Raw genomic sequence first — 26,622 nt, 5'->3', positions numbered from 1 at the left:
TTAAAGTGTTTTATTTCTTCTTGAATATGCTGTGTCCCTAATATGATGAAGTGAGTTCTGGTCTGGCCTTAACAAAATAATGTAACATTTGGGGGCAAAGATTAAACCTAAGATCCCTGCACTGGAAGCAAAGATAGAGAAGACCTGCATGGCTACCATGACTTTCCCCTTGGTGCTGTGGTAGACAGGTAGGAAGGTAACCCAGACACAGAAAAATACCTGCATGCTAAATGACAAGAATTTTGCTTCATTGAAAGTATCTGGAAGATTCCTGGACAAGAAGGCCATGACACAGGTTCCAAGTGCCAAGAAGCAGAGGTATCCCAGGATGCAATGAAAGAAAATGACTGAACCCTTGTTGCATATAATAAGGATGTGGCCATGTTCAGAATGTAGATCTTGATCAAGGAAAGGAGGAGAAGTTCCTAGGTAGATTCCACAAAGCACAATTTGGATCAGGGTACAGATAGGAATTATGTAGTTTGGGGCCCTTGATACTATTAACCACCTCATTATACTTCCTGGAAACATGACCTTAAATGCCATAACAACAGTAATAGCTTTGGCCAAGACAGTAGAGAGAGCCACACTGAATACAATTCCAAATGCGGTCTGCTGCATGATGCAGGTTGCTGTGTTTGGTTGACCAATGAAGAGCAAAGAACAAAGGAAACAGAAAACAAGTGTCATGAGCAGGATGTAACTGAGAGTACGATTATTGGCTTTGACAACTGGAGTGTTTCTGTGTTTCACAAAGACCCCAAAAACCACAAGTGTAAAGGCAGAGAAGCATAGGGCTATGGTAGTAAGGACTATGCCTAGAGGGTCATTATATGCAAGAAAGCTCATAGATTTCTGCAGGCAGTTGTTCTTCTCTGTATTTGAAAAATGAGTTTCTGGACACTTCACACACTGATCAGCATCTGATAAGAAATGAAGACAAATTTAAGTTACTGAACAGTTACTCGCTTTTATACTAAAAGATTTATAACTACATACGAACAGGACTGTTACCTACTTCACTTTCTTTGGCTTCTATGGGACAAATAAACAAATACCATGAAGTGAATAATTAATAATTCATATAATCAAACCTCATTTTATTACTTTAGTATCTAAACATGATATAATGCAATTAGATCCAATTCAGTATCCATTCCGCCTCTGTAACTCCTTCCTTACAGATGCAAATTTTTCTTCATATGGTCTCTCTCCTCTCCTTCTTATACATATTTTTAATACATACTTAGTAGATTTGATGTTGATAGTATATCTGTGGATGTAGAACAACTTCCAAAGCAAAGACAACCTCTTAAGGACTACAATCCTAAAGACTCTACATAGCTGACAGCTATCAATATTGGCTCATTTGGCCAATCTTCTTCATTGATACTACTAATAAAGAAGACCATTTCATTTGTCTTTTGTATTCTGTACTCTCTCTCTCTTTGATATTGTTATTGATATTTTGAAAATCACTTTATGAATAAATTCTAGTGCATGCATGTATTTAGGGTTTGATATCAAAAAACATAAGATGTTTTTCTCAATTGTACATGTGGCTTCCTGACAAAAGAGATAGTCATTTAAAAATATTATATTATAATATTATTCTCAGATATGGGCCATAAAGTAAATTATTTTTCATTAAATTCTCAAATGGATCTTGTAATAGTGAACATTATTACAATCTTGAATGCTTAGAAAATGTCACTATTAATGAGAAGATGAAACCTAAGGATAATAGGTATAGAAGAGAGCAAAGATTCCCAAATTAAGAGGCCAGTATATATCTTCAATAAAATTATAGAAGAAAACTTGTCTAATCTAAAAAAAAGATATACCCATGAATGTACAAGAAGCCTACAGAACTTCAAGTAGACTATACCAGAAAAGAATTTCCTCCCATCACATAATAATCAAAACACCAAATGTACTAAACAAAGAAAGAATATTAAAAACAATAAGGGAAAAAGGTCAAGTAACATATAAAGACAGACCTAACAGAATTACTCCAGACATCTCACCAGAGATGATGAAAGCTAAAAGATCCTGGGCAAATGTCACACAGACCCTAAGAGAACAGAAGTGCAAGCCTAGGCTACTATCCAGAAAAGCTCTCAATCACCATAGATAAAGAAACCAATATATTCCATGACAAAACAAAATTTGCACAACATCTTTCCACAAATTCAGTCCTCCAAAGAATAATAGATGAAAAACTCCAACACAAAGAGGGAAAGTACACCCTAGAAAAAGCAAGAAAGTAATCTTATTTCAACAAATCCCAAACAGATAGAGATACAAACATAATTCTACCTCAAACATCAAAAATAAGAGGAAGCAACAATCACTTTTCCTTACTTTACCTTAATATCAATGGACTCAATTCCCGAACAAAAAGACATATACTAACAGATTTGATATGTAAACAGGACCCAGCATTTTGCTGCATACAGGAAATGCACCTCAGTGACAAAGACAAACACTACCTCAGAGTAAAAGTCTGGAAAATCATTTTCAAAGCAAATGGTCTCAAAAAGAAAGCTCGAGTAGCCATTCAAATATAGAATAAAATCAACTTTCAACCAAAAGTTATCAAAAAACAAAAATGGAAGGACACTTCATACTCATCAAAGGAAAAAAAAATCTACCAGAATGAACTCTCAATTCTGAACAGCTATGTTCCAAATGCAAGGGCACACGCATTCATTAAAAGAAAAAAAATTTCCTGGTGAGGAAATTTTCCCCTGTGCCCATGTGCTCAAGGCTCTTCCCCAGTTTCTTTTCTATTAGTTTCAGAGTGTGTTATTTTATGTGGAGGTTCTTGATCCACTTGAACTCCACTGCTGGTGGGGCTGCAAGCTGGTACAAGGAGATAAGAATGGATTGAATTGCATTCTACTGCATGCTGACCTCCATGTGAACCAGCACCATTTGTTGAAAATGCTATCTTTTTTTCCACTGGATGGTCAGGTGATTATAGGTGTGTGGGTTCATTTCTGGGCCTTCAATTCTATTCCATTGATCTACCTGTAGCTTATGCTCTAAGATCAAGAATTGACAAATTGGACCTCATAAAATTACAACGTTTCTGTAAGTCAAAGGACAGTGTCAAATGACAAAATGGCAACCAACAAATTGGGAAAAGATCTTTACCAACTATACATCTGACAGAGGGCTAATATCCGAGATATACAAAGAACTCAAGAAGGTAGACTCCAGAGAGCCAAATGACCCAAATAAAAATGGGGTACAGAGGTAAACAAAGAATTTTCACAGAAAACAGGTGCTGGCAAGGATGTGGAGAAAGAAGAGAACTCCTCCATTGCTGGTGGGGCTGCAAGCGGGTACAACCACTCTGAAAATATGTCTGGCAGTTCCTCAGAAAACTGGGTATAATATTACCAGAGGACCCTGCTATATCCCTCCTGGGCATATACCCACAGGATTCCCCAGCAAGTAATAAGGATACATGCTCCACTGTGTTCATAGCAGCCCTATGTATAATAGCCAGAAGCTAGAAAGAACAGAGATGTTCCTCAAAGGAAGAATGGATACAGAAAATGTGGAATATTTACACTATGGAATACTACTCAGCTATTAAAGACAATGAATTCATGAAATTCTTAGGCAAGTGGGTGGAACAGGAGAATATCATCTGGAGTGAGGTGACTCAATCACAAAAGAGCACACATGATATGCACTCACTGATAAGCAGATATTATCTCAGAAGCTTGGAATACCCAAGACAAAATTCACATATCAAATGATGCCTAAGAAGAAGAAATAGAGGCCTCTGGTGGAAGAAAGGCTCAGTGCAACAGTATAGGGGAATACCAAGGCAGGGAAGTGGAAAGGAATTGATTAGGGAACAGGGGCAGGGAAGAGGGCTTATGGGACTTTTGGGGATGGGGATCCTGAAAAGGGGAAATCATTTGAAATATAAATAAAGAATATGTTGAATAATAATAAAACAAAGAGCTGCTGTGGGCTACTTAAGAAAAGGGAAAGTAAATTATGGTATAATATTTAAATTTTTAAATGAATGAAGGAGACTATTTTTCTCTATGCTTTTTTCCAAATCTTTTTCAGTTACTTGGATATTACAGATCCCATTGAGTGGAGTAACTGTTTTCTGTTTGAGTCCTGCCTTATTTACCTGTCTCATTGGAAATTTCATTGTCTGGACAAGGAATGCAGTCATAGCAACAGACGCCCCTACCCTCCTGAGTGGCTTTCCTGAATCCTGGCCAGCAGCTGGTATAGCATACAGACTGAGGAATCTAAAAAATAAAAAGATGTTTTAACATACACAGAGTTTTGTCAAAAGCTGCAGTAGTCTGCCTTTGAATGTAAAACAACCTATTTGCAATGTATATAGCTATGAATGTGATAAGTCATTAATTGTTCCATGTGTTCAAAGTTTAGTCAGAAGATCATCACTAAGTTGTATAGTTTGGAATAATTATGATCTATAACCAAGAATTCAGAAGTTAGATAATTTGGAACTATGAACAAGATTGGTATGTAGAAATAAATGTCAGACATCATATCTCTGTACTCACTGTATACATAGTTGCAAATTTACTTTGTGATAATTCAAAAGATGGTAAATTAAACAGGGTTTAAAATCATCATGGAACAAAATTGTTGGACATTTGAGGAATTGTACAAAGAAATTTATCTGAGGTAGAAATATACATTCTGAAATAGCCGTGAACTCATTTACAAAGAAAAATGAATTTCTGAATAGATCACCAATGGCCCAGGCACAATGATAAACAATTAATTAATGGAACTTCCTGAAACTGAAAAGCTTTTGTAAAGCAAAATACACCACCAATCAGACAAGGTAGCAGCCTATAGAATGGGAAACTTGTATTCCAACACCATATCTGATCGAGGACTAGGTCTTCTATCTAAAATGTATAAAGAACTCAGGAGACTTGATATCAGAAAAACAAATAATCTATTTTAAAATGGGATATGTATCTAATCAGAGAATTTTCAAAAGAGAAAACACAAATGGCTGAGAAACACTTAAGAAAATGTTCAACATCTTTAGTTATCAAGAGAATGAAAATCAAAACACTTTCTACATTTTGTTTCACATGTCACAATAGCAAAGATCAATAACACATGTGACAGTTCAGGTTATAAAGGATGAGGAGATACACCCAGTAGCCATCGAGGAAGAGGCAGCCTGCACAGGTGAGTCCGGCCCTGCAGATCAGAGGATCCAGTCTGGAGGCCTCTCGCAAGAGCCTTCCAGTTTCTGACTCTGGATCAGGAACACCCTCGGCCACAGTGGGCCATATCCAAGCAGTGTAGGAGGCCAGCTACATACCCAACAGCCAGTGAGGAGGAGACAGTCAGCATAGCCTGCATCCAGAGCTGATCGGGGCCACAGAGGTACATACCCAAATAAAACTACAAGAGTGGCTCTCGGTTGCCATTTTTGCTTCTGTGACTGTGCAACAGATTGGTAGGCAGGTTTCACCAGAGTAGAGGATCATTTGGGACACACCACACCAGGACTCCACCTGCACCCAGGAACTCTGCAGCACCACAGCTACTTGTGTCAGGAGAAAGCAGCTCACCCAGGGTTGCTGAGATAGGGCTACAGGGACACACACAGGCGGGGCAAGCTCCAGTCTGTGACAGCAGGCCCAACTAACACCAGAGACAACCAGATGGCAAAAGGCAAGTGTGAGAAAATTGCTAAAAGAAATCAAAGCAATATGGCACCATCTGAACCCAATTCTCCCACAACAGCAAGTCCTGGATACCCCAACACACCAGGAAAGCAAGATTGGATTTAAATTTACAGGTCATGATGCTGATGGAGGGCATCATGGAGGGCATCAAGAAGGGCATAAATAACTCCCTTGAAGAAATACAAGAGAACACAAGTAAACAGCGAGAAGCCCTTGAAGAACTAAGGGAAAACACAACAAAATAGGTGAAGGAGTTAAATAAAGCCATCCAGTATCTAAAGAAGGAGGTAGAAACAATAACAAAATCACAAAGGGAGACAACTCAGGACATAGAAAACCTAGGCAAGAAGTCAGGAGTCATGGATCCAAGCATCAACAACAGAATACAAGAGATAGAAGAGAGAATCTCAGATGCAGAAGATACCATAGAAAGCATTGAAACAATAGTGAAAAAAATGAAAAATGCAAAAAGCTCCTGACCCAAAATATCCAGGAAATCCAGGAATAAAAATGAGATGACCAAACCTAAGGATTATAGACATAGAATAGAGTGAAGATTTCCAACTTAAAGGGTCCGTAAATGTCTTCAACAAAATTATAGAAGAAAACTTCCCTAACCTAACAAAAGAAATGCCCATGAACATTCAAGAAGCCTACAGAACTCCAAATAGATTTGACCAGAAAGGAAATTCATCCTGTCACATAATATTTAAAACATCAAATATACTAAATAAAGAAAGAATATCAAAAGCAGTAAGGGAAAAATGTCAAGTAACATATAAAGGTAGAACTATCAGAATTACACTGGATTTTTCACCAGAGACTAAGAAAGCCAGAAGAACCTGGGCAAACATCATGCAGACCCTAAGGGAACACAAATGCCAACCCTACCTGCTATATCCAGCAAATCTCAATTACCATAAATGGACAAACCAAGGTTTTTCATGACACAAACCAATTTACACAGGATCTTTCCACAAATCCAGACCTTCAAAGGATAATGAATGGAAAACCCCAACAAGGGGAGGGAAACTACACACAAGAAAAAGCAAGAAAGCAATCTCCTTTCAACAAACCCAAAAGAAGATAACCACACAAACATAAAAATCACATCAAAAACAGTGGGAAGCAACAATCACTATTCCCTAATATCTCTTAACATCAATGAACTCAATTCCCCAATAAAAAGACATAGACTAACAGACTGGATTTGTAAACAAGACTCAACATTTTGCTGCATACAGGAAATGCATCTCAGTGTCAAAGACAAACATTACCTCAGAGTAAAAGGCTGGAAAACAGTTCTCCAAGCAAATGGTCCCAGGAAATAAGCTGGAGTAGCCATTCTAATATCAGATAAAATAGACTTTCAACCAAAAGTCATCAAAAAAGATACAGAAGGCCACTTTATACTCATGAAAGGAAGAACTCACAATTTTGAACATCTATGCCCCAAATACAAGGGCACCTGCATTTGTAAAGGAAACCTTACTACAGTTTAAAGCACACATAGCACCCCACATAATTGTGGGGGACTTAAACACCCCACTCTCTTCAATGGATAGATCAGGCAACACAAAATAAACAGAGTCACAGTAAAACTAACAGAAGTTTTGGACCAAATGGAATTAATAGATGTCTATAGAACATTTAATCATAAATCAAAAGAATATACCTTCTTCTCAGTACTTCATGGTACCTTCTCCAAAACTGACCATTTTGTCACAAAACAGAATTCAACAGATATAAGATGATCAAACTAATTCCATGCCTCCTATCAGATAACTATGGAATAAGGGTGGTCTTCAATAGCAAGAAAAAAAACCAAAAAGCCCACATACACACGGAAGCTGAACAATTCTCTACTCAACGATACCTTGGTCAAGGATGAAATAAAGAAGGCAAAGACTTTTTAGAATTTAATGTAAATGAAGGCACAACATACCCAACTTTATGGGACACAATGAAAGCAGTGCTAAGAGGAAAACTCATAGCTCTATATGCCTACAAAAAGAAGTTGGAGAGAGCATACACTAGCAGTTTAACAGAACACCTGAAAGCTTTAGAACAAAAAGAAGCTAATTCACCCAAGAGGAGTAGAAGGTAGGAAATCAGGAAACTCAGGGCTGAAATCAACCAAGTTGAAACAAAAAGAATTGTACAAAGAATCAACAAAAGTAGGAGCTGGTTCTTTGAGAAAATCAACAAGATAGATAAACCTTTAGCCAGAATAAACAGAGGGCACAGAAACAGTACCCAAATTAACAAAATCAGAAATGAAAAGGGTGAGATAACAACAGAAACTGAGGAAATTCAAAAAAATTATCATATCCTACTAAAAAAGTCTATACTCAACAGAACTGGAAAATCTGGATCAAATGGACAATTTCCTAGACAGATACCCACGACCAAATTTTAATCACGATCAGATAGAGCATCTAAATTGTCCCATAAGACCTAGTGAAATAGAAGGGGTCATTGACAGTCTCCCAACCAAAGAAAACCCAGGACCAGATGGCTTTAGTGCAGAATTCTATCAGACATTCAAAGGAGACCTAATGCCAATACTCTTCAAACTATTCCACAAAATGTAAACAGAAGGAACATTACCTAACTCATTCTATGAAGCCACAACTTCGCTGATACCAAAACCACACAAAGATACAACAACAAAAAAAAAGAGAATCTTAGACGAATTTCCCTTATGAATATCAATGCAAAAATACTCCAATGAAATGACCAAAAAATTTTTTTTTATCTTTGAGTTTGTTTATGTAGTGGATTACATTGATGGATTTCCATATATTGAACCATCCCTGTATCCCTGGGAGGAAGCCAACTTGATCATGGTGAATGATTGTTTTGATGTGTTCTTGGATTCGGTTGGCAAGAATTTTATTGAGTATTTTTGCATCGAAGTTCATAACGGAAATTGGTCTGAAGTTCTCTTTCTTTGTTGGATCTTTGTGTAGTTTTGGTATCAGCGTAATTGTGAATTTGTAGAAGGAGTTGGGTAGTGTTCCTTCTGTTCTATTTTGTGGAATAGTTTGAAGAGTATTGGTATTATGTCTTCTTCGAAGGTCTGATAGAATTTTGCACTGAAACGGTCTGGTCCTGTGCTGTTTTTGGTTGGAAGACTTTCTATGACCCCTTCTATTTCATTAGGGGTTATGGGACTGTTTAAATGATCTATTTGGTCCTGATTTAATTTTGGTATTTGGTATCTGTCTAGGAAATTGTCCATTTCCTCCAGATTCTCGAGTTGTGTTGAGTATAGGCTTTTGTAGTAAGATCTGATGATTTTTTTTTAATTTCCTCAGTTTCTGTTGTTATATCCTCCTTTTCATTTCTAATTTTGTTAATTTGGATAATTTCTCTGTACCCTTTGGTCAGCCTGGATAAGGGTTTCTCTATCTTGTTGATTTTCTCAAAGAACCAGCTCCTGGATTCGTTGATTCTTTGTATGGCTCACTTTGTTTCCACTTGATTGATTTCAGCCCTGAGTTTGGTGATTTCCTGTCTTCTTCTCCTCCTGGGTAAAGTAGTTTCTTTTTGTTCCAGAGCTTTCATGTGTGCCATTAAGCTGCTAGTGTATGATCTCTCCTGTTTCTTTTTGGAGGCATTCAGGGCTATTAGTTTTCCTCTTAGCACTGCTTTCATTGTGTCCCAAAGATTTGGGTATATTGTGCCTTCATTTTCATTAAGTTCTGAAAAACCACATGGTCATTTCATTGGACTCTGTAAAAGCATTTCACAAAATTCAGCATCATTTCACGCATAAAGTCTTGGAAAGAAAAGGAATTCAAGGCCCATACCTAAACATAGTAAAAGCAATATAGCAATGGAGAGAAACTTGAAGCAATCGCACTAAAATCAGGGACTAGACAGGGCTGCCCCCTTTCTCTTTCTCTTTTCAATATTGTACTTGAGGTACTAGCTTGGGCAATTAGACAATATAAGGAGGTTGGAGGGATACAAATTGGAAAGGAAGAGGTCAAACTATCATTATTTGTAGATGATATGATAGTCTACCTAAGTGACCCAAAAAACTCCACTAGAGAACTCCTACAGCTGATAAACAGCTTCAGCAAAATGGCAGGTTATAAAATCAACTCAAGCAAATCAGTAGCCTTCCTATACTCAAAGGATAAGCAGGCTGAGAAAGAAATTAGGGAAATGACACCCTTCACAATAGCCACAAACACTATAATGTACCTTGGGGTGACTCTTACCAAACATGTGAAAGATCTGTATAACAAGAACTTCAAGACTCTGAAGAAGGAAATGGAAGAAGACCTCAAAAAAAAAAAAATGGAAAAATCTCCCATGCTCATGGATCGGCAGGATTAATATAGTTAAAATGGCCATTTTGCCAAAAGCAATCTACAGATTCAATGCAATCCCCATCAAAATCCCAACTCAGTTCTTCATAGAGCTAGAAAGAGCAATTCTCAAATTCATCTGGAATAACAAAAAACCCAGGATAGCTAAAACTATTCTCAACAACAAAAGAAATTCTGGGGGAATCAGTATCCCTGACCTCAAGCAATACTACAGAGCAATAGTGTTAAAAACTGTATGGTATTGGTACAGTGATAGCCAGGCAGATCAATGGAAAAGGATTGAAGATCCAGAAATAAACCCACACACCTATGGCCACTTGATCCTCGACAAAGAAGCTGAAAACATCCAATGGAAAAAAGATAGCCTTTTCAACAAATGGTGCTAGTTCAGCTGGAGGTCAGCATGCAGAAGAATGCGAATTGATCCATCCTTATCTCCTTGTACTAAGCTCAACTCCAAATGTATCAAGGACCTCCACATAAAGCCAGAGAGTCTGAAGCTAATAGAAAAGAAACTTGAGGACATCAGTACAGGGGGAAATTTCCTGAACAGAACACCAATAGCGTATGCTCTAAGATTAAGAATTGACAAATGGGACCTCATAAAATTACAAAGTTTCTGTAAGGCAAACACCATCAAAAGGACAAATTGGCAACCAACAAATTGGGAAAAGATCTTCACCAACCCTACATCAGATAGAGGACTAATATCCAATATATACAAAGAATTCAAGAAGTTAGACCCCAGAAAACCAAATAACCCTATTAAAAATGGGTACAAGAGAGCTGAGGAAGGAGAGAAGCCCCACAGCCATACTCCCTGCCTGCCGGGACAGAAAAGGATCACTAGGTACTGTATCATCCTGAGCTTTAGATCTCTGGTGGTGCAAACCTCCAGGGGTCTGCCTGCACTCAGGAACTGAGCACATAAGCAGTTTGTCTGCCAGCCCACCAGGCACAGGGCCTGGGTTCTGCCCAATGGGCTGTGGAAGGAGAGAAGCCCCGCTGCCATACTCACTGCTTGCTGAGACAGAAAAGGGTCACTAGGTACTGTATCACACTGAGCTTTAGATTTCTGCTGGTGCAAACCGCCAGGGGTCTGCCTGCACTCAGGAACTGAGCACATAGGCGGTTCATCTGCAAGACAGTCCATCGTGGGACCTGTGTCCTATGTGAGAATCAACAGAGGGAGTGAACCCCACCACACCATCTTCACTCCATAATAGAGCAGACAGAGAACACCTAGTTGACCTTGACAACCTAAGTATAACATTGCTTGAGGCAAGACTGAGAAGGGCTCCAAAGGCACAAAAGTGGAAGGCAGCATATCAGTAATCTGTTCCAGAGGAAACCCAGTCATCCAGTGTTGCAGAGATAACCTTAAAGATCCACAGTAGGTTGAAGCACCAGCCAGTGACAATCAGACCATCTAACACCTGGGAGAACTAGATGGCTAAAGGCAAATGCAGGAATGTTACTAACAGAAACCAAGGCATTATTGCAGCATCTGAAACCAATTCTCCAACAATAGCAAGTCCTGGACACCCCAACACACCAGAAAAACAAGATTTGGATTTAAAATCACTGGTCATGATGCTGGTACAGGAACACATGAAGGGCATACTTAAAGAAATTCACGAGAAAATAGATCAAAAATTAGAAGCCCTTACAAGGGAAACACAAAAATCATTGAAAGAAATTCAGGAGAATACAAAAGCCAATAAGGAGGAAATGCAAAAATCACTTAAAGAAATACAGGAGAACTTTGATCAACAGGCAGAAGTCATGGAAGAGGAAACACAAAAATCTCTTAAAGAATTAGAGGAAAACACAAACAAGCAAATGACAGAATTGAGCAAAAACTTACAGGATCTAAAAACAGAAGTAGAAACAACTAAGAAAGCACAAAGGGAGACAACTTTGGAGATAGAAAACCATGGGAAGAAATCAGGGACCATAGACGCAAATATCAACAACAGAATACAAGAGATAGAAGAAAGAATCTCAGATGCTGAAGATACCATAGAAACCATGGACTCAACAGTTAAAGAAAATGCAAAATGCAAAAAGCTTGTAACCCAAAACATCCAGGAAATCCAGGACACAATGAGAAAGCCAAATCTAAGGATTATAGGCATTGATGAGAGTGAAGATTTACAACTTAAAGGGCCAGCAAATATTTTCAACAAAATTATGGAAGAAAACTTCCCTAACCTAAAGAGAGTTATGCCTGTGAATATACAAGAAGAAGAACTCAAAACAGACTGGACCAGAACAGAAATACTTCCCGTCACATAATAATCAAAACCCCAAATGTACTAAACAAAGAAAGAATACTTAGGGCAGTAAGAGAAAGAGGGCAAGTAACATATAAAGGAAGACCTATCAGAATTACACCAGACTTCTGACCAGAGACCATGAAAGCTAGAAGATCCTGGGCAGAGCTCATGCAGACTCTAAGAGAACACAAATGCCAGCCAAGACTACTATACCCAGAGAAACTCTCAATTACTATAGATGGAGAAACCAAGATATTCCATGACAAAACCAAATTTACACAGTATCTTTCTACAAACCCAGCCCTACAAAGGATAATAGGGGGAAAACACCATTACAATGAGGTAAACTATACCCTGGAAAAAGCAGTATATTAAGCTTCTTTCATCAAACCCAAAGAAGATAACCACACAATTATAAAATTAAAATCAAAAATGACAGAAAGCAATAACCACTATTCCTTGATATCTCTAAACATCAATGGACTCAATTTCCCAATAAAAAGACATAGACTAACAGACTGGTTACATAAACAGGGCCCTACATTTTGCTGCATACAGGAAACACACCTCAGTGTCAAAGACAAAAACTACCTTAGAGTAAAAGGCTAGAAGACAATTCTACAAGTAAATGGTCCCAGGAAACAAGCTGGAGTTGCGATTCTAATTTCAGATAAAATTGACTTTCAACCTAATGTCATCAAAAGAGACATGGAAGGTCACTATTTGCTGGTCAAAGGAAAAATCCAACAAGAAGAACTCTCAATCCTGAACATCTATCCCCAAATACAAGGGTGCCCTCATTCATAAAAGAAACTTTACTAAAGCTCAAAGTACACATTGCACTTAACACAATAATTGTGGGTGACTTCAACACTCCACTCTCACCAATGGACCAATCAGGAAAACAGAAACTAAACAGGGAGACAGTGAAACTAATTGAAGCTTTGAAACCAATTGGAGTTAACAGATATATATAGAATTTTTTATCCCAAAGCAAAAGAATATACCTTTTTCTCAGCACCTCATGGTACCTTCTCCAAAATAGATCATATAGTTGGTCACAAGACAGACCTCAACAAATATAAGAAGATTGAAATAATCCCATGCCTCCTATCAGATCACTATGGAGTAAAAGTGGTCTTTAATAACAGTAAAAACAACAGAAAGCCCACATACACATGGAAACTGAACAATACTCAATGATACCTTGGTCAAGGAAGAAATAAAGAAATAAATCAAAGATTTCTTAGAATTTAATGAAAATAAAGGCACAACATACACAAATCTATGGGACACAATGAAAGCAGTGCTAAGAGCAAAACTCATAGCTTTGAGTGCCTTCAAAAAGAAATTCGATAGAGTATACACTAGAAGATTAACGGAACATCTGAAACCCTGGAACAAGAAGAAGCTAATTCACTCAGGAGGAGAAGACAGGAAATCATCAAACTCAGGGCTGAAATCAATCAAGTAGAAACCAAGAGAACCATACAAAGAATCAACAACACCAAAAGCTGGTTCTTTGAAAAAATCAACAAGATAGATAAACCCTTAGCCAGACTAACCAAAGGGCACAGAGAAAGTATCCAAATTAACAAAATTAGAAATGAAAACGGAGATATTACAACAGAAACTGAGGAAATTCAAAAAAATCATCAGATCCTACTACAAAAACCTGTACTCAACACAACTGGAGAATCTGGAGGAAATGGACATTTTCTTAGACAGATACCAATTACCAAAATTAAACCAGGATCAAATAGACCATCTAAACAGACCCATAACCCCTAAAGAAATAGAAGGGGTCATAGATAGGCTTCCGACCAAAAAAAAGCACAGGACCAGATAGTCTTCAGTGCAGAATTCTATCAGACCTTCAAAGAAGACTTAACATCAATACTCTTCAAACTTTTCCACCAAATAGAAACAGAAGGAACACTACCCAACTCCTTCTTCGAAGCCACTATTACGCTGATACCAAACCACACAAAGATCCAACTTAGAAAGAGAATTTCAGGCCAATTTCCCTTATGAATATCGGTGCAAAAATACTAAATAAAATTTTTGCCCATCGAATCCAAGAACACATAAAAACGATCATCCACCATAATCAAGTAGGCTTCATCCCAGGGATGCAGGGATGGTTCAGTATAAGGAAATCCATAAATGCTATTCACTACATAAACAAACTCAAAGAAAAAAAACCACATTATCATCTCATTAGATGCTGAAAAAGCATTTGACAAAATTCAGCATCCTTTCATGCTAAAAGTCTTGGAAAGGACAGGAATTCAAGGCCCATATCTAAACATAGTAAAAGCAATATACAGCAAACCAGCAGCCAACATCAGAAAACTGGGCATGTCACTTCCTGAGGACCCTGTTATACCACTCCTGGGCATATATTCAGAGGATTCTTCAGCAGGCAATAAGGACACATGCTCCACTATGTTCATAGCAGCCCTATTTGTAGTAGCCAGAAGCTGGAAAGAACCTAGGTGTCCTTCAACGGAGGAATGGATACAAAAAATGTGGTATATTTACACAATGGAGTATTATTCAGCCATTAGAAACAATGAATTCATGAAATTCTTAGACAAATGGATGGAGTTGGAGAACATCATACTAAGTGAGGTAACCCAGTCTCAAAAGATCCATTATGTTATGCACTCACCGATAAGTGGATATTAGCCTAGAAACTTTGAATACCCAAGACATAATCCACAAATTAAATGATGTCCAAAAAGAATGGAGGAGTGGCCCCTGGTTCTGGAAAGACTCAGTGCAAGAATATAGGGGAATTCCAGAACAGGGAAGTGAGAAGGGGTAGATGAAGGAACAGCGGGATGGAAGAGGGCTTATGGGACTTGTGGTGAGTGGGGACTCAGAAAAGGGGAAATCATTTGAAATGTAAATACAAAAATTTATCGAATAAATAAATGAAAAATAATTACAAATTTTCTGTAATACAAAGGACATTGTCAAAAGGACAAAACGACAACCAAGAAATTGGGAAAAGATCTTTACCAATACTACACCTGACAGAGGGCTTATATCCAAGATATACAAAAAACTCAAGATGGTAGACTCCAGAGAGCCAAATATCCCCCTTAAAAATGGGGTACAGAGCTAAACAAAGAATTTTCACCTGAGGAATATCGAATGGCTGAGAAGCACCTAAAGAGATGTTCAACATCCTTAGTCATCAGGGAAATGCAAATCAAAACATCCCTGAGATTTCACCTTACACCAGTCAGAATGGCTGAGCTCAAAATCTCAGGAGAAAACAGGTGGTGGTAAGGATGTGGAGAAAGAGGAACACTCCTCCACTGCTGGTGGGGTTGCAAGCTGGTACTACCACTCTGGAAATCAGTCTTGCAGTTCCTCAGAAAACTGGGAATGATACTACCAGAGAGCCCTGCTATACCCCTCCTGGGCATATACCTGCAGGATTCCCCAGCATATATTAAGAATACATGCTCCACTATGTTCATAGTGGCCCTATGTGGAATGGATATAGAAAATGTTGTATATAAACACACTATAGTACTATTCAGCCATTAGAAACAATGAATTCATGAAATTCTTAGACAAATGGATGGAACTGGAGAGCATCATCCTAAGTGAGGTAACCCAGTCTCAGAAGAACACTCATTGTATGCACTCACTGATAAATGAATATTAGCTTAAAAGCTTGGAATACCCAAGACACAATTCACATTTCAAATAATGCCCAAGAAGATGGAAGGAGTGGTCCCTGGTCCTGGAATGGCTCGGTGCAGCAGTGTAGGGGAATACCAGGTCAGGAAAGTAGGAAGGGGTGGATTTGGGAACAGGGGGAGGGAGAAGGGCTTATGGGACTTTCGGGGAGTGGGGATCCAGGAAAGGGAAAAATCACTTGAAATGTAAATAAAGAATATATCGAATAAAAAAAAAAAGAACAGACCAGACAAAGCAAAACCAAAACCAAAACAAAACAAAACAAAGCAAAAAAAAAAAAAACAAAAAACAAAAAAAAAAAAAACAAAAAAAAAACAAACAAACAAAAAAAAAGCAAAACGATGAGGTATAAGGAGAGCTCTCATTTATTGCTTGTAGGGAAGCAAATTTAAAGGCCACAATGAGAAACACTACGGCACTGTGGGAATCAATCTACCAAAAAATCATTCTATACCAATCTTAGGCATATACCCAAAGGAGTTTAAATCCTACCCCAAGGGTAGTTGATTAATCCTGTGGATTGCTTCTTGATTCATAATAGCCAGAAAGAGAAGGTAACCTGTATCACAATAAAATGGATTTTTTTAAATGTGGTAAATTTACATAATGGTAAATTCAGGTGTTAAAAATGGAATCAAGAAACTTGCAAGCAAATGGATGGAACTAGAAAAATATTGTCCTGAGTGTGAATGTGGAAGTTTCAGGTTATTAGAACTTACTGGAGGAAATATGGCACCTGAAATAGATTTTGAAGGATTTTAATTGTCAACCCATTTTGCTGTTAATATTTCCTATTTGTGTATGACAATATGATCTCTAAGCTTCTTTCTCCTGACTCAATGTGTGCTGCTTGCTACTGAACTTCCATGCATTGATGGATAATATTATATTGGCTCAACACTAAAATAACTTTTTTTACTGTAAAACTCTGTAATGTACATAATGTTGGGTCAGGTTGCTTTATCAAAGCAACCAAAAGTGACTACTGCATTGTTTTTATGATATGAATAACAACTGAGGGAATTGTATGACACAATATTTTATAGGTATTTAAGAGAATAAAATTCATTCTCTGTAGTTAAATCCAGGTTTTACCAAGTTCAGTAAAACTAAAGAGCACAGGAATGAACATGTAGAACACATTGGGACAAAAAAGATTGTTATTTACCTCAGCCTGGAAATCAGAAAATTCCCTGCATTGTAATTCATCTTTACTGTAATTTTATAGTGCATAGAACAATTGTAATTATTCTTTGTTGGTAATTTTACAGTGGTAGGCTTTTGTTAGCAAGCCAGAATAATTATATCTGAAATAAACACATTTTTGCTATATAAGTAAGCTCAAAGCATTAAGACAAGTTGCACTTCACCTTTGTAAATCTTGTTGGCCATTGTATCATATGCTCAGATAAAGACAATTGTTGACCCTGCTGAGCATTCAGAGAAAAGGTTCCAACTTTCACCTTTAGTTCAAGACCCTTTGGAAAGTTCCAGAAGTTGAGAATATCATACTTTTCAATTAACCTCCATTTCCACTCTAAGCTCATGTGTTCTCCTTTATGAATTTTCCTTAGGAAATGGTGAAGCTGAAAAGGACAAATGCATCTATATCAACACACATACACGTGAAAGGATATAACTGTTCAGTGGAAAGTATATCATCTGTAATGTCTGAGGTAAAAAGAAGCATTACTGCAGATATCAATAAGGTTATTCAAACCCCTTGGTGAGTAGAGTAGAATTCTGTCAGCTCTGAGAAAAACTTTGAACCAAGGCTCTGTAAACAGTATCCATTTATTTTCAGGATATATTCATAGATTCAGTGTGTAACACAAGGGCAGAGTTTTTACTTTTAAAATAATAAAATATTAGTTTTTTTCATTGATAACTTTTTTATTTTTATTTTTTATTAGAAATATTCTGTATTTACATTTCATATGTTGTCCCCTTTCCTGTTTTCTCCTTGAGAACTCTCTAACCCATTTTCCCTACTCCTGCTCACCAATCCACCCATTCCTGCTTCCCTGTCCTGGTATTCCCCAATAATGGGGCATTGAGCCTTCTCAGGACCAAGGGCCTCTCCTCCCTTTGATGTTCAACAAAACTAACCTCTGCTACATATGCAGGTGGAGCAATGGGTCCCTCCATGTGTATTCTTTGTTTGGTGTTTTAGTCCCTGGGAACTCTGGAGATTCTAGATGGTTCATATTGTTGTTCCTCCTATGGAGAAAGGCCATCCATGGACTGCCCTACCTGGGGATCCATCCCATATACAGTTACCAAACCCAGACACTATTGTGGATGCCAACAAGTTCTTGCTGACAGGAGCCTCGTATAGCTGTCTCCTGAGAGGCTCTGCAAGTTCATGACAAATACAGAAGGGAACACTCTCACCCAACCATTGAACTGAGCACAGGGTCCCCAATGGAGGAGCTAGAGAAAGGACCCAAGGAGCTGAAGGGATTTGCAGGCTAATCCTGCAAATATAAGGAAAAAAAGGAGTTTTAAGGGGAAAATTTATGTATATAAACATTGCACTGCAGAATAATACTGTGAAATTTAAAGATCAGCTTTTTATTTCAATATGAGAAACATGAAAAATCTGTTTTACTTTAATTATTAGAATGAGACAGTTTTGGAAATATTAATGACATAGTCTTAATAGTGATTTTACTGGATAGTTTCATGTCAATTTGACATAAGCTTGGGTCATCTGAAAAGGGAGAACATCAATTGTAACAATGCTTCTATACAATCTTTCTGTAAGCCAGTTTCTTAATTACTGTTGTCAAGGGATAGAACAACTTATTTTGAGTAGGACCAGCCCAGAACTGGTAGTATCTGAAAGTATATAGTAGTATAGAAACAAGCAAGCTCTTCCCTTCCACAGACTCTATATAAGCTCCTGCTTATATATGCCTACCCTGTTTGAGTTGATGCACTGAATTCCTTGCTGAGTAATACTGATGTGGAAGCGTAAGCCAAATAAACAGTTTTTTCTATACCTTGATTTTGAACAGGTTTTTTTCATCAGAGCAATGATGTGGTGAAATCCTAGTGAGTACTTTAGCTCCTTGCTGCCTTTCTCACTACAATCATAAGGACACAAACAAATGGATCTGAACTTATCCCTAGAAAGTGACACTAAATTTGTGATATTTTTTTAAAAAATGCACTAAACTTTACAATACCAAATTGGAATGATTTGGCAAACTTTCAATATGTCACAATTCCAATATTATAATACGATGGAAGGGATTTTACCTGCCAAGGAAAGAAGACCATTTCTTCCGTATTTATATGTGATTGCATTTGATATTGTTGAAGACTCATTTCATGAAGAGTGTGGGCAACAGCATACACAGAAATGTATATGTTATGACTCTCTTCACTCATGTTTGTGTCAACAATGGTTGTAGGGGACAATTCCAAGGAAGCATTTGGCTGACAATTTTCCAAAACTTGACAATCAAATTTAGAAAATGAGCAGTTGAACAGTGCATACCACAGCTTAGGAAGGTAAGGGTCTTCTGGGTATTTGGAAGGCTTAACGGTCTGGATAAAATTGGAAAACTCAAAACTCTCCTCATGGTGGTGTGAAAAAATGAGACTCCCATGGAATGAGTCTAGCAGAAAATAATCAGCATGCTTTGTTTTATCCCATTGTGAACTCATGATCCAGACTTTCCATGTGATTAATTGTTGGCCTAGATTGCTCATTAAACCTTGGAGAGAATCAGTATCTCCATAAATAATAAAAACATTGGCCAATGATTTCTGGATCTTCTTTAAATTTTTCCAGAAATTATAGGAAAATGAATTCCAGGTGACTGGGATCATTTCCACAAGAGCTAGACATATTCTATTCCTATCCATTTCTTCTCTCAAGTGTGACAGTATCTGAGTCCCTTTGTGGTCATCAATGAGAATCAGGCCAACCCAGGACCAATTGAAATGAATAAGCAGAGAGACCATGGCAAGTGACAGAGATGTGTCATTTGGAGCCATCTGGTAGAGAGAGGAAAACTGACCTCTGTCACTCAAGATAGGATCTGAAGGCCCAAAAGTAAGCTGAAGAGAAAAATAGAATTGGAACTAAGAGGAAGAATACTTTTATCACACACAATCTCAGTCCTGAAGCAAAAGTTGGAAATAGTGGCCATTAATATGGTTTAAAATATAAGTCTTTATTATTGATATATCTGAAAAATTACAGACAATTCTTCCAGGTTCTATGACATTCCTGTCTATTCCACACTCATCTTCTTCTAGTTCAAACAAAAAAAAATGTGTATTGATCACCTATTACCTTCCATAATTAAGACATAATTTAAGTGTCTCTATTTTACCACTGCACAAACCTGAAATGTCCACAAGGTGTATCTAAAGTTTTGGTCCCACACAATAATCTCCCTCACCTGTGGGAATTTGTACAGGTGCAGCAATGTCCCCATTTGGGCAGATGTTGCCCATGATGTACCTGTGAGTGCAGCAGCTGACTTTCTATTCATTCTACAGTTGTAATTAGGCATGAAGTTTCTCTGTCCTGTGAGCCAATGCAAAGTACTCATAAGAGTGTTTTTTTCAGTGTATGGGACATTATAAACATCAAATCCCAGGGATATGTTGGATAGAAGATGTGGATTCCTATTGATCTCCTCAATGGCAAATATCAAGGCCAGAACAAACTGGTAGTTCTTAAACGTATACCTGAACAGATGACATAAAATTACATGGGAGCAAAACATAAACTGAAAATGTTTTGAGATATAATGTAATAAATTTTATGATCCAAATGCCATTTTCTGTGAAATAAAAATTTTACTAGTCCCAGGTATGCTCGAAATACAATAAAATATGTTTCCCATTATGATTGTTTAATATCCAGTAAAAATAATAGTTGTTATTAAATGCTCATAAAACTTTTATTTACCTATTTCTCATATGTGGTTAGCATTAAAAGTTATGCCTACATATCAAGGAAAAAGTCCTCACAAAATATCAGATTTCCTAGCACTTGGATCCTTTAGCCTCTGCAATTATTAAGGTTCCTTATTGTGCTACTCAATTTTCCAAGACAGTATATAAAAAATAAACACCAGCTAAATTTATCCCATGTGAGATACTGGGTGTCATTTCACTATTTTTATCTTACTGTCTACTCTTATTATGTAATATATGCATGTGTCTATGTTTGTGTGTATATTCTCATTGACACAATGCATACATTTTAATATATTTTAACAAGTATAAGTAAAAGACAACCTCCAGGATCAGTCCTAGCTTTCCACATTTTTATCTCAGAATTTTGTTTTACCTTGGGAATTTTTATTAGATTTTTAAGGTTTCATAAAATGGTTTCTATACAATCCCCATCTCCTCCAGTATATCCAAATTCCAGCACCCTGTCTTCCCTACCCACCCAAATTTGAACCTTCTTTTTTTTTTTATTCATCAAGCCCACTTTATGCTTCTCATATATTTATTGATGTGTGCTTTTGCATTTGAATATGGTTTGCCTATAAAAGATAACACTCACAAAAATATGAAATAACTATTCTACTGCTAGGTGATATGAATTGACAGTAGCTCCCTTGTTATGGGTGAGACTTCCTGTCTACCTCCTGTCTGAATGATAATACTTAGTCCAGCTTAAGATTCTATAAGATTTGTATATGATATTATAGGCACTATGAAATTGTCTGTGTAACTGCCTTGTTCTGTATGAAAGACATTATTATTTCCTTATACAATTCTTTTACCCTACATTTTGCAGTGAACTTGAGAGGGATGGATGCTACATAAACATATATTCTATTTAGAGCTAAAAATTCCACAAACTCTTATTTTCTATACCAAGACCAGTATGGGTCTTTGTAAAAACGACCATCTCCTGCAAATACAAGTTTCTCTAATAACATTTGAGATAAACATTAATCTATGCTTAGAATAATCAATTAGCTAGTTAATAATATGTCTTTATAGCAGAATAATAGTAGTATGTTCTTATATAGTATCTATGACTTCTGTAGCAAAAGGTTTTTGGCCCACCAATAGTGTCATATATAAGGTTCATATGGTTTAATTCTAAACATAAAGTGATTGGTTATTATCCTGATGTTCAGTTCACTTATATAAGGGTGGACATATGTTTCCAGGATACTCACTATTGCTATAAAGGATCAAATTTATGCAAGATTTATTATTCTTATAGTATGATACATAGCACTTTCCATTTCTAAGAAAACTAACCAGTGAGGATGCTTTCTCAGATGAGTATAACTTAACATCTGCATGCTCTCTCAGTATAAGCACTTTGTGGCTTTAGAAATAGGGTCTTCTAGTCAAGATTATATTTCCAATTGTTTACTATTAGTCTATGAATGTGGGTGTATAAACTGCTCCAACACTATCTAGTTTCCAGGACTTTTCAAAAATGCCTTTATTTTAATTATCCAGTCCCACGTTTTCATTGTCTACTCTGTCTTCCCATTCACCACTTCAAATAGGCCTTCCCCATTCTACTCAATCCATTTATTTTTTGATACCACAGCTTCCTATATTCCCTCTTTTGAAAGATACTTGCTCACAATAATGTCCATGACCCTTAGAATTTTAATGCTGTTTAAGTATATGCCAAATGAAATATAACTACTATTTAAATATAAAAAAAATACACAAATGAAAAAAATTACTTATTATCTTTATAACTGTACATTCAGTTAACTTGATCAGAATGATGGAGTCCAGCTCTTTTATTTATCTGTGAATTTTATATTTATGTTTTTCTTAGAAGGTGAATAATATTCCATTGAAAACTATATTCCCTTCCTCTGCATATGCCTGGCTATGTGACAGACAAACTTCTAGGGATTGACTTGTGTTTATCTCCCATCCTCTAAGGAATCACTGGTTTACAAGTGTTCACTCAAGTTTCTGGAGAATTGTGCTCTGGTCCTCACACTTTTACCTGAAATCTTTTCCCTTCTGAACCATATTCTCATCTATATAACCAACAATGAAGAAAATAACTTAGCCTCTGCAAGATCCCAAATTCCATGTACATAGAAGAATTTATTTTCACATTAAAATAAAAGTATTCCATTTCAAAAGAAATGTTTCATGAAGGTATATGATTTCATAGCTAAGTACTTCATACTGGACACACTTTAGAATTTCACAGAAAACCAGTTTTACTTAATCATGTTGTAGAATCCATATGAATAAATATTAATTTCACTTTAAACATGAGAGAGAGAGAGAGAGAGACAGAGACAGAGACAGAGAGAGAGAGAATGGGCATGGTCATAAAAGAGAAAAAACTACCCATTTCATGGAGTTTTAGCTAATGCCAGACTCAGTGAAATTGACAAACAAGATTTACCACTTGTCCTTCATAACTTGTTGGAGAAAGACAGGATAGAGGGTCAGAGAGCCAGGAGAATGAATGGAAACCTGCATCTGGGGAGGTGGGCATCATCTATCATCCACTTTTGGACAGCTGGTGAGATTTAGAGCTTGCATACCATGAGGTGCATTAAACCCAAAGAACATTTTCTTCAAAGTCAACAATAGATAAAAGTCTTTGTACCTAAAATCTTTGGAAAGCAAAAAAATAAGACCTACATGATGTTAAGCAGTATGCATACATGGAAATAATACATCTGGGAAATACATGAAGGAGTAAGAAGGCTGAAAAAAGAATGAACGAGAGAAGCAATCAAAAAAGTTTTGCAAATATTTTCATCATTCTTTTCATTTCAAAAAATACCAAAACACAACCATTGAATTATTCCCATTAGCTAAATGCTTGCCATGAGTACATAAGAACATGAGTTTACTCTCCAGTGCCCAGTACCAATAAAATTCCAGAAATGTAGGATTGCTGGTGAATCTTGGTTGTGAATTTTTTTGAATTGGAAACCAACCAAATCACATCAGACAGGAAGGGATTTGTTTGGTATAGTGGTTTTGTTTTTGTTTTTGTTTTTTTGATTGGATAGTTTGACATGAGAATCACCTTAAATCTAGGCAAAACCTTCTGGTGACAGTCCACATAAAGGGCTATGGCAGAAGAAAATTTTATTATTTTATTCAATAATCCATAATTATATTTATATTTCCTTTGTTCCATACATAATGTTTAACCAATTATGATAACTTGAAAGAAAATTCCAATTAGAAAACTGGATTACAAGTTCCCTATCCCCACTGAAGGGCATTTCATCTAAGGTCTTTTCCTTTGAGAAACACAGGGCATCAAGTGAGAAATGGGTTTGCCAGCCCACAGTCAAAATACTGACCCTTAATTGTTCCTGGCAGAATAAACTGCAGAGACAAAAATGGAGAAGAGCCTGAGGAAAAGGGGGTCCAGTGACAGATCCAAAGTGGAATACAACTCAAGAGGAGACTCCAAGGTCTGACACTATTACTGAGCTATGGAGCACTCACAAAAAGTGACCTGTCATGACTGTCCTTCGAAAGATCTAACAAGCAGCTGAAATACTCAGATGCAGATATTTACAGCCAACCAATAGATAGAAGTTGCTGAACCCTGTGCTTGAATTAGAGCAAAGCTGAAAGAAGCTGAGGAGGGTGACCCAGTAAGAGGACTAGCAGTCTCAATTAACCTGAATCCCTAAGATCTCTCAGACAATGAACCACCAATCAGGCTACATACACACTTAAATCATGCCTCCAACAAATATACAGTAGAGGACTGCCGGATCTTTGTTCAGTCAGAGAAGAGGCACCTAAACCTCAAGAAAATGTAGGCCCCAGAGAATGGAGGGGTCTGGTGGAGTGGGTACATCCTTGTGGAGACAAGGGTAGGGAAGAGGAATGGGATAGGGAAGAGTCACAGGGTGGCCCGAGGATGGAATAAGCAACAAATGAACTTATGCATGTTGAAAAATGAGGAAAAGACATGGAAGAAACTGAGTGTAAGGCATAATATTTACACATATACACAGAACAATAAACACCATATTAAAAACATATATTGTACATACACCTAAATAAAAATTTCATCAGAAACATGGTAGGAAATTTTACCACTGTGTACTTGGAGAGTTTCCGTTATCATCCAAATATTTCCAAAGCTTATAGACAGTATAAAATAACTTTGTAAATATATTCTAGGTAAAATATGGTTTCTGCTGAATAGACAAAATGAAAATTATTTCATCTAGACAACAAATTTTGAATTTTTGTGGTGAGGTTTGCTATGTCAATCACAAATAAAATATGTTAAAATATCTTCAACATTCAATGACTTTTCACATCTCATCCCTTTCCATCAAATTTACATGATTAAGTACTCCACAAAAGCATCAATCAAAATAGAGTAATTTGAGAATGACCACACACCTTCACATGTATGTTTTCATTGGTAGATTTCCATCCATAAATTCTCAGCATGGCCGTGAATGTGTTTTCTAATTTTCTTTTATTAACAGGAAAATGCAAACAATGTTCTCCTTCAAACCCCTATTGTATGGATAGCTAGTACTGTGGGAATGTCTGCATGGAATAAAGTACACTGTATTTCCTTTAAAAAGAAATTAGGATGATTTTGTCCATTTAACTGAAGCAATAAATTTCAACCAGACTTATCTTATACTGTCCAATAATCCTGAGGAATTAAGACATTCTAAAAGGAACATGTTTGGGTAGCTACCACTTTATTTAATGTGTATTGATAATGTATTCATAACAATGGAAGAAAACATAGTGGAACTGAGACACTTGGAAATATGATACAAATATTGAAAAATTGTCTGAGAATGAAGATTATTATAAGATGAACCTTTAAGGGCAAGTATCTGAGGTAGTTGTAGTTGTTTTTGCAAATGCGAGATGTCCCAACTAGTGACATTCTGATTCCTTCAAATCAGCAGCAGCTAACATAGATAAGACATAGTGACTCTAAAGCATTATAACAAGCATTCATGAGTCAAAGCTGGTTTTAGTGGGATCGCTTCTTGATACAGAAAAATAACTCAACTTGCAGAAACCTCCTGAAAAACTGGATCACGCTTTAATTTAATGTTTCTTCCTCTGAAGACCTATTATTGTAAATGATGTGGTGCTGTGAACTGACTAAGAGTAAAAGCCAATTATAAAAGTATAAACTATAAAAGCCAAAGTTAATAAAATAAAAATCTTTACTTCACCTTTGTAAAAGGAAAATATAATTCAAAAAGATATTTCAGAATGGAAGACAAGAACTGTCATAACAAAAAATGCAGGGAATAATCAAGTTTGATTCCATATATATCCTTACTCACATGAATTCTCAATTCCAAAAATGTATAAATTGAAAAAAATCACTTACTGTAGGTGAAAATCCTTGTAGTAGTTCACCACATTTCCATAAGCAGTTTTGTTTGCAGTGTAGAAAGTATGAAGTGGAAAAAAAGCACCTATCACCACATCTCCTTCACAGTGGAAATTTTCTTTGATTCTGAAATAGCACTCAGAATATTGAAAGGCACACTCAAGACTGGGAATCTGCATAGACCATGGAATAAAAACACACAAGATCCTATTAACATACAT

At 36.8% G+C, this 26,622-nt stretch overlaps 1 protein-coding gene across 1 annotated transcript; it reads right to left on the bottom strand.

Annotated features, from left to right (window-relative positions):
* LOC127673875 (vomeronasal type-2 receptor 116-like) lies at positions 1 to 26,622 on the bottom strand. The gene is made up of 6 exons (XM_052169622.1): positions 26,399 to 26,622; positions 20,466 to 20,772; positions 19,327 to 20,133; positions 17,433 to 17,648; positions 4,163 to 4,286; positions 1 to 923 (listed from the first exon to the last, which is right to left on the bottom strand). Exons 1-6 carry the CDS (start codon positions 26,620 to 26,622, stop codon positions 1 to 3), a joined length of 2,601 nt encoding a protein of 866 aa, XP_052025582.1.

Source organism: Apodemus sylvaticus, chromosome 23 (genome assembly GCF_947179515.1).
Source record: "Apodemus sylvaticus chromosome 23, mApoSyl1.1, whole genome shotgun sequence".
NCBI classification, from domain to species: Eukaryota; Metazoa; Chordata; class Mammalia; order Rodentia; family Muridae; genus Apodemus; species Apodemus sylvaticus.
This window is presented reverse-complemented; position numbering and strand designations above follow the sequence as displayed.